The sequence below is a fragment of the Kogia breviceps genome, chromosome 7 (genome assembly GCF_026419965.1).
Source record: "Kogia breviceps isolate mKogBre1 chromosome 7, mKogBre1 haplotype 1, whole genome shotgun sequence".
Classification (NCBI taxonomy): Eukaryota; Metazoa; Chordata; class Mammalia; order Artiodactyla; family Physeteridae; genus Kogia; species Kogia breviceps.
This window is the reverse complement of record NC_081316.1, coordinates 75865246-75874624: the sequence shown is the minus strand read 5'-3', so window position 1 is coordinate 75874624 and position 9379 is coordinate 75865246. Positions and strand designations below refer to the sequence as shown.

General features: G+C 48.9%; 1 protein-coding gene across 1 annotated transcript; it reads left to right on the top strand.

The window, feature by feature from the left end:
* Positions 1–964: 964 nt before the first annotated feature.
* ADM (adrenomedullin) lies at positions 965–3267 on the top strand. The gene is made up of 4 exons (XM_059069163.2): positions 965–1112; positions 1553–1671; positions 1824–1973; positions 2180–3267. Exons 2-4 carry the CDS (start codon positions 1574–1576, stop codon positions 2496–2498), a joined length of 567 nt encoding a protein of 188 aa, XP_058925146.1. The 5' UTR covers positions 965–1112; positions 1553–1573; the 3' UTR covers positions 2499–3267.
* Positions 3268–9379: the final 6112 nt, after the last annotated feature.

The following is a 9379-nucleotide window of genomic DNA, read 5'->3' as shown; positions in this document are numbered from 1 at the left end:
TATCCCTCTGAACTATAGTTTTCTCATTTCACCAGGTAGAAAGTTGATGTTACCTTCCTTGTCTAACTCAAGGGTAGGTGTGAGGATCAAAGGAGATCAGGATAAGGCCATGCTTTGTAAACTGTAAAGGGATTAACATACGTGAAGCATTAGTGTGCTCCCTGGCAGTATCCTCACGTTTACAAGGGGTGAATGAAGGCTCCGAGGGCAGCCAGGCAGACTCTCAGGTTGTAACCTTATAAGGCATAATTGGATTAAAAGGGGGAAAAAATGAAACTGTATTCTTCGTCCTAATTTTGGTTATTCCTTTATTTCCAAATAGGCATGCAAATTCTGAAACTTCAGGTGAAGTCCCTCCTTCTAAATCCCAATTCTCAAATCAGCCTTTCCGAGCCTTGCCCCTATTGCGAAATCTTACTAGCCCATCTTCAGAACCCCGGAGTCTCGGCTAGCCCCGTTTCTCTCAGCTGTGCTCTGTGCCTTGCCCCTGAGGCTCCGCTGAAGTCTGGGGTCGCGGCCAGGGCAGGCGCCGAGCCGGAACGGGGCGCGGTCCACTCGAGGCCACAGCTCCCGAGGTCCAGAGTTCGAGTCATCTGCGTGATACCCCGCGCTGGTTCTTTTCTGTGCCAGAAGACGTTACACTCTGGGCTGCATAAGTCCTAGGTGAGGACCCCCAAGAGGTTGTACCGGCTCTGCTTCGTCCCGGCTTAAGGTCTGAACTGTGTGCCCACTGAGTCAGGGCTGAGGCAGTTCCTGCACCAATCTCCTGGAGCTCATCTCTGAGCCCTCTAGGCATGAGGGACCCCCCACACACCTCACCTCCAAACCCCACACCCGCAGGCGAGCAATGCGCGCGCCCGATTGCAGAGCGCGCGCCCAAAGGAGGAAAGGGAGGGCGCGAGGGCAGCCTAGGCCCCGCCCCCTGCGCTCTTATAAAGCGGAGGAACGAGAGCCGGCCACTCAGTGGTTTCTTGGTGACACTAGGCGGAACGGGTCGAACCTTGCCACCTCTGGTTTCTCACCGCAGCTTGGACGTCGGGGTTTTGCCACTGCCAGAGCGACGTCTCAGACTTAATCCTCCAAAGATCTCGGCAGATCACCCCCTCAAGCAGGTAAGCACCGCGGGCCGGGCGGGTTAAAGGTGGGGAGGCTTGCACAGGCCGGAGACTAGGAGCTCTGGGTGAGGGGTACAATCCACTTTGGAGGGTCCTCTGCCGGGTGCGTCCCACATCCCGGCCCCAGCTTGTGGACACAGCTGGAACTCCAGAGACCCAGTCCCCTCTGCTCCGTCAGCCAATCCGAGAAGTTGCTCGGGGAACCTCTGGGAGCCTGGCGCGGGGCAGCGGCCTCCCCTGCGGGGCCTGTCACCCCCCCCCCCGGCGGGTGCAAATGCCGCTGGCGCCTCTCTGCGCCCCGGGGAGATAAGCGTCTGAGTCCGGCAGAGCGCGGATTGAGCTTGCCCACTCCGGGGCCCCTCGCCCGCATCCGTGCCCCGCCTGGCGGTGCGGCAGACCCGGGCGCTCACGCTCGGTTCCTCTTTCTCCTTCCCCAGGGTCTACGCATCGACGCCGGGATGAAGCTGGTTCCCGTCGCCCTCATGTATCTGGGCTCGCTCGCCTTCCTAGGCGCGGACACCGCACGGCTCGACGTGGCGGCAGAGTTCCGCAAGAAGTGAGTCGCAGGCAGCGCCTGCCCCAGTTCTGGTACCTGCAAGACAAGGGAAACTAACCATTGGTCCCCTAGGGGTTAGAAGTGAACAGGAGCAGGGATGGGCCAAGACCTCGCCTGGACGATTGCGAATCGAGTCTATTTGTGTTGTTTAGATGGAATAAGTGGGCTCTAAGTCGTGGAAAAAGAGAACTTCGCGAGTCCAGCAGCTACCCCACCGGGCTCGCCGACGTGAAGGCAGGGCCTGCCCAGACTCTCGTTCGGCCGCAGGATGTGAAGGGCACCTCTCGCAGCCCCCAGGCAAGGTAACTATGCGGGGCGCCGTGGCGGAGTAGGCAAGGGGAGCTCTTCTCCGTTGCTCTGGCCCTGGGGATCATCGGGGCTGTATGGCAGTTCAGATGGAGGTAGCAGTTAGCAGCTCCCTCTGGTCTTAGAATGGCTCCGTTCCCGCTGGCTGGGGCCAAAGACCTGCTTGATGGGGGTCTCACGTAGCCTTCCTTCCCTTCTGCAGCAGTCCGGACGCCGCCCGCATCCGAGTCAAGCGCTACCGCCAGAGTATGAACAACTTCCAGAGCCTGCGGAGCTTTGGCTGTCGCTTCGGGACGTGCACGGTGCAGAAGCTGGCGCACCAGATCTACCAGTTCACGGACAAGGACAAGGACGGCGTCGCCCCCAGGAGCAAGATCAGCCCCCAGGGCTACGGCCGCCGGCGCCGACGCTCCCTGCCCGAGGCCGGCCTGGGACGGACTCTGTCTTCCCAGGAGCCACAGGCGCGCGGGGCCCCGGCCTCCCGGGCTCATCAAGTGTTCGCCACCCTCCTTAGGATTTAGGCGCCTGTGGCAGCCGCGAACAGTCGCACACGCATCCCGCCGGCGCCTCCCGGGACGGAGGACTTCCCCTAGCCGAGCCTCTCAGCCTATGGGACCCGGGCTGAGACAGCCCTGAGAGACCGAGAGTCCGGGAGGCACCGTCCGGCGGCGAGCCCTGGCTTTGCAGGACCCCGTCCACCTCGGAGGCAGTGTTCTCTTCACCCTAATTCGGCCCGGGTGCCCCGGGTGGGGAGGGGGGTGCAGAGAAATCCAAAGGAGTGTCCTCTGCCAGGCTCACGGAGAGGAGAAACTGCGAAATAAATGCTGAGACCCCCAGGGGCAAGGGTCTGAGCCACTGCCGTGCCTGCCCACAAACTGATTTCTGACGGGGTGTCACCCCACCGGGGCGCAAGCCTCACTATTACTTGAACTTTCCAAAACCTAGAGAGGAAAAGTGCAATGTGTGTTGTATATACAGAGGTAATTATCAATATTTAAGTTTGTTGTGTCAAGATTTTTTTTGTAACTTCAAATATAGAGATATTTTTGTACGTTATATATTGTATTAAGGGCATTTTAAAGCAATTATATTGTTCCCCTCCCCTCTATTTTAATACGTGAATGTCTCAGAGAGGTGTAACGTTGTGTGCTGCGTGGAATGTGAGCGTGTGTGTGTGAAAGAGAGGCTGGTTGCCTCTTGTGGAAGAAGAAAACACCATGTCTGTATAATCTATTTACATAAAATGGGTGATATGCGAAGTAGCAAACCAATAAACTGTCTCAGTGCTGATTCATTCTCAGGTCACGAGTCTTGGGAGGGAGGGTGTCCCCAGTCTTGGTCCGGGAGCCTTGGGGTCCAGCCGCCTGGCGTGGGAAGGTAGGACGGCTGCGCTGGCGCGTGCTGGCTGCTCTCCGCGCTGGCTGAGCTGTCGGAGTAACGCTCTCTGGTGGGACATGCGGAGAGCGTGTCTTTCGTGCAGGTCCGGGCTTCGAGGAGATGCTCCAGGTCACAGCCTCGTGTGGCGGCCAGGCCGGTTGGGGTAGGGTGAACCCTTAGTGGGGAGGCGAGCCTAGACTCTCCCGATTACGCAACAGAGTCCCAGATTTTATGGAGTTGCTCACGGAACCCTGCACAAAAGCGCACCTCGGAGAGTTGGGGTGGTCTCCGAGGTCTTCCAGCTGAGTGTCCCCCTGCTGCAGCGGGTCTAAAGTTAGAAGCGACTCCAGCAAAAAGTGCGAGCTCCTCCGGGAAATCCGCAGCCGGGGCAGTGACCCCAGTCCTCTCCCGGCCCGGTGCCCCAGAGTGTGCTGGCTCATAAGCGATACTGCGGCGCCCCCAGCCGGCCGCCTCCGACGCGCCAGAGAGCCTTCAGGCAGTACGTGCGGTTTAATAAGTCCTCCTACGTGGGAGTCAGCACACAGCCTTAATGAAAGAGGAAAGAAAAAAACAGTTTGCAGATGCCAACCAGGGCCGGCTCCCCCTAGATCTGCACGGCGGCTCCCTGTTCTGGGACCGTGACTCAGCGCCCACACGGGGCGCAGCGTGCAGCTGCTGACGGGAGGCGGGCTGGACGGACGTGCCGCCGGAACCGTGCGCCTGCGACGGCCTGAGACCTTCATTGTTCCGCTTCCCCTTTTGCCGCTCTCCTCTTCCTTCCTCCTTCCCAAGCCTTTTTCATTTTTTTCTCCACTGCTCTCCAGTCTTCCTTTCTCTCCCTTCTTTCTTCCTTCCTCCCCTTTGCTTAAATTTATACCTTATCATCTTAGACCGTTGACCCCAGTTCTGGTGATAGAAGCCAGACACTAAGCCCCAGTGAGTGACTAGAAGGGCAGGGGACATGGAAACAGGACAGAAGAAGAGGATAAGGGAAGGCACCCTGCTATTGATGTCTCTACCCTATTTGTCTCAACGAATATCCTGAAGACCCAGGATGGAGTTCTACTGCTTTTGTCCTTTACAGAAAGACTCCCTGATGGCCTTTACACTTCAAAGCATGACTGAAATGTTGGTGTTTCTAGGTGATCTTAGAAACCTTCCTGGTGAAGAAAATCTGAGGGTGAGTTTGGATAATGGAAATGTTTCCAGGGCAGCCTACCTTCTCCTGGGACTTTTGGATCAACTGCATTCCACAAGGTCCCTTCTGAGGGCCTAGAATAGTTCCTTTCAGAAAAAGCCTCCATGATACTGAAAGGGGTCATAGGTCTGGGGTCCAGAGACAACCTGCTCCTGAAGCAGTTTCAGTTTCAAAGAAAGTAGATCCTAGTACATGGAATTTCCTTGAGACCATCTGAGGCCTCAGTTTTGAGCACCTGGCTACTGACAGTATCAATCTTCACACAGTTCATTCTCCTATTTGATCTTAACAATTTAGTGAGGTTCATCAGAATTCAAGGGGTTACAAAAGTAGCAAAAGACCATGCTTTCCTTCAGGTCCTTCTAGTAAATATTCACTTAGCGGGAGCTCTGTGCCAGGCACTGCACAAGGTACAGGGGATGTAAGAATGAAAGAGTGACTAAAACATCCAGTTTTGGAATTCCCATGGCCGTGAGTGGTTCTGGGTGGTCTGAAGGGGCTACAAAAACCGGAGAGCTGCAAACACTTCAGCCTTGCAGACAGTGGCTTGGGATTAAATACTCACCCTTTTCCTTGAGCCAAGGTTTGTCCAATAGCCACAGAGCCCTTCAGCCAAACCTCACCCTGGCAGAGTTTCAACCAGCAGACAAAGCTGCCAAAGGCAGGTTGGGCACTAGCTTAGGGTTATTCCGAGCAGAGAACAGGCATTTGCCTTCTGCCCAGGGAGTCTTATGACTCCCTTCAGGGAATCTAAGGCAAGTGAAGGAGATGGTTCAGCTCTGAGATGAAGAGGCAGCTGTTCAGCTGGAGTCCTTCCCAACTAAAAAATCTGTGATTGGAGACATGTCTGAAGACACAGGACACCCTCCTAACACCAGTATGGTACAAGTTCAGAATTGACTGAAGGTCACCATCAAACCCTGAGCCATTCAACCTTCCTTCTGGTTTCTTTTTCATAAGGTGTCAAAGCCTGTCAGGATAAGGTCTCTTGATGCCAAGAACACATCATTTATCAACAGTGGTGAGTCATTTGTGGCTGATCCGACCTGTCGACGGCTGAGGAGTAGTCGCAGCTTTTATCTTTAGCTACTGTTGCTGGCTGTGGGAATGGTACCATCCATTTGTAATCAAACACAATGTATCAAGCAATTTCTTGAAATGGCCACACCTTGACTGAACAGCTAAGGATGGAAGGGAGTGATGGGGAGGAATGGAAACGGCTTCTTTTTTTTAGCACTTTCTTCGTATTAGACATTCTCCTAGCCACTTTATATACCTTAGCTCATTTAATTCTTACAGCAGCCTTGTGGAGTAGGTGTTATTATCTCTGTTCTGTCTGTGGATAAAGAAATTGAACCTCAGAGACATAAAGTAACTTAGCCAAGGTCACACAGTGAGTAATCAGGGCTGGAGTCTGGATTTGCACTCAAGTGCCACAGACTATTTTGATGCTATGAAGACACAGAGAGTAAGGTGGAATAATTTTAACATTTGGATTCTCAAGCCAAATGTCCCCAGATGTCCTCTAATATGAGGATGGCTTGGATAGGTGATTTACACCTGTGGTTCTGAAGGATTTACATGAGACTGGTAGGACTGGAAACCAGAACTGCTTCAGCAGTATGCTTAGTGAGTGCAAAATAAATAAATGAAGTGAGTTTTTAAATTCTTGGACCTGGTTTGAAGTGGAGATTGTAATCAGAAATAGTCTTTTTTTCACCCTGAGCTAAGCCACTGACCTCTTTGGTTTTTGTTGCCAAATATAGTTAGAACATACACCTGAAGGCCTCAGAAGCTGGCTTCTGAGGGGAAGGCCTTCTGAGCTATTCCTGGCCAAACCCAGTCCCACACTGCAGGTCTTGAGTCGCCTGGAAGGACACCTGTGTCTACAAAGCTGCAAATAGAGTTTCCACCCTTAGGTGGAACCTTTGTCTTTGGCAACTGCTGCCCAAGCCGTCTTTTCAGAGGCTGAGTGAGCTGACAGAGTTATGAGTGCTGCCCCTCCTTTCCCCAGTGGGGACGCTGAGGGCCTTGTTATCCTGGGTTCCACAGAGGTTTCTGCCAAAGCCCGATTGGAGGCTTGGTCTTCATTTGCATGGGAAGAAGGGTGAGGCTAGATAGCTATCTGGTGGTCCCACTGGTCTTGTTCCAGAGTTATTTTGGAACATTCTGGAAAGATAATAAAATGACTGTGACCACACAGGCAGCTGAATTTAGTAGGTTATTGTACTTTATCCAAAAGCAGGAAAGTAGTTCTGAGTGTTAAGATGAGTTTTTGAGACTTAAGAAATGCATTTTATTTATTATATAATATTTATCCAGTGTAGAAAAAAAGAAAAGATTTTCCTTTTATACCACTCCCAAAGAGATAACTACCATTATTTTAGAGTTTACCTTTTTAGACATTTTTACATATTATACATACACACACACTTTAAAAACCTGAACTCAACTGCAGAGAGCTGAATTAAGCATACTTCTCAGTTTAAGTTGTTAATATTGGTCTGTGCAAGCCTTCTCCCTTGTTTTAATTACTTTATTTTTTTCTCCTTTAATTCCCATTCCCCTTCCCATCTCCTCCATAGGAACTGTCTTTAACCTGTTTGATATCTGTACTTATTATATGTATATAATCCTGTAAAATCTGTTTTGTGACTATGTGTTTTTAACATACAAATATATTGTGTTAAAAATGTTCCTACTTGGGCTTCCCTGGTGGCGCAGTGGTTGAGAATCCGCCTGCCGATGCAGGGGACACGGGTTCGTGCCCCGGTCTGGGAAGATCCCACATGCCACCGAGCGGCTGGGTCCGTGAGCCATGGCCACTGAGCCTGCGCGTCCGGAGCCTGTGCTACGCAACGGGAGAGGCCACAACAGTGAGAGGCCCGCGTATCACACACAAAAAAACCCAAAAAAACTACAATCCTGCAGCCTGTGGAATGAAAACCACAATCACAGAAAGATAGACAAAATGAAAAAAGGTAGAGGGCTATGTATCAGATGAAGGAACAAGTTAAGACCCCAGAAAAAAAAAAAATGTTCCTACTTTTCTCACTGAACACTTAAAAAAATAATTATCCAAGTAGATTGTTTCTTCTCATAGCTGCACATTATGGAGTAATAATGCATCTACCACATTTAACTTCTCTCGTCTCTTAATGAGGGACACTTGGTTTGCCTCCAACATGTTTGCCACGAATAATGTATAGATGAACATCCTGTTTCATGTTCTCTTGTGGATCTGAGTGAGAATTTCTTGAGGTTATGTATCCAGAAATGGCATCCAAAAGCTTCTACAGACAATGCTAAGTTCTGTGAGATTAGTCTCCAGATGCCTGTACCAGTGTGTATTCCCACCAGCAGTGCATGAGAGTTCCCCACCTCCCTGTGTCCTTGCTGACCTCTGTATGGATTCACGTTTGCCATCCTAAAGGCTATAAAGTAATATGGCACTATTGTTTTAACTTCCATTACTGATTACTACTGAATTTTAGCACATCTTCATTTATTTACTGGTCATTTGGACTTTCCCTAACGGGCCACACAAATTTTAAAAAGTGGGATCAGGTTGGTCTGTAACCTGATTTTTTTTTTTTTTTTTTTTTTTTTACTCATCAGTATATTCGTGGCATCTTTCCATGTCAGTAAATAAACCTGTACAATATCATTTTTATTACCTACATGATATTTCATCATATGACAATATCCTAATTTGTTTAACCATTCCTCTGCTATTGGACATTAAACTTCACCCCACTCCCTACATTTTTGCCATGAAAAATTCCTGAAAAAACTTCCTTGTGTATTCATCTTAGGGTAATTTTATGAATTGTTTTAAAGATAAATTCTTAGAAGTAAAATTATTGAGACCATTTTCTCACTCCACATGCAAAAATAAAATGTATTAAAGACTTAAATGTAAGCTCTGAAACCATAAAACTCCTAGAAGAAAACATAGGCAGGGTGTTCTTTGATGTTGGTCTTAGCAAAATTTTTTTTCGATCTGTCTCCTCAAGCAAGGGCAGCAAAAGCAAAAATAAACAAATGGGACCACATCAAACTAAAAAGCTTTTGGACAGCAAAGGAAACTATCAACATAACAAAAAGGCAGCCTACTGAATGGGAGAAGATATTTGCAAATTATACATCTGATAAAGGGTTAATATCCAAAATATATGAAGAACTCATACAACTCAATATCAAAAAAAGTCTGATTAAAAAAATAGCAGAGGACCTGAATAGGTATTTTTCTAAAGAAGATATCATTTCCAAAGATGGCCAATAAGCGCATTGAAAAGATACCCAACAGCACTCATCATCAGGGAAATGAAAATCAAAACCACAATGAGATATCACCTCACATAGGTCAGAATGGCTGTCATCAAAAAGACAAGAAATAAGTGTTGGAAAGGATGTAGAGACAAGGGAATCCTTCTCACTGTTGGTGGGAATGTAAATTGGTACAGCCACTATGGAAAACAGTATGCAGGTTCCTCAAAAAAATTAAAATGGAGCTACCAGACAATTGAACAATTCCACTCCTGGGTATTTATTCGAAGAAAACAAAAGCACTAATTTGAAAAGACATGTGCACCCCTATGTTCATTGCAGCATTATTTGTAATAGCCAAGATATGAAAGAAATCTAAGTGTCCATACAGTTGAATGGGTAAGGAAGATGTGAGATTTTATATATATATATATATATATATATATATATATATATATATACCCCACCACAATATTCCATTGTATATACAATGGAATATATATACAATGGAATATTATTCAGCCATAAATAAGAATGAAATCTTGCCTTTTGCAACAA

What these genes read in the sequence shown, in the direction of transcription:
- ADM (XM_059069163.2), top strand. Translation starts at nt 1,574, where the DNA reads ATGAAGCTGGTTCCCGTCGCCCTCATGTATCTGGGCTCGCTCGCCTTC. An exon ending in GCGGCAGAGTTCCGCAAGAA is followed by an intron (nt 1,672 to 1,823) that starts GTGAGTCGCAGG and finishes TGTGTTGTTTAG; the next exon opens with ATGGAATAAGTGGGCTCTAA. An exon ending in TCTCGCAGCCCCCAGGCAAG is followed by an intron (nt 1,974 to 2,179) that starts GTAACTATGCGG and finishes TCCCTTCTGCAG; the next exon opens with CAGTCCGGACGCCGCCCGCA.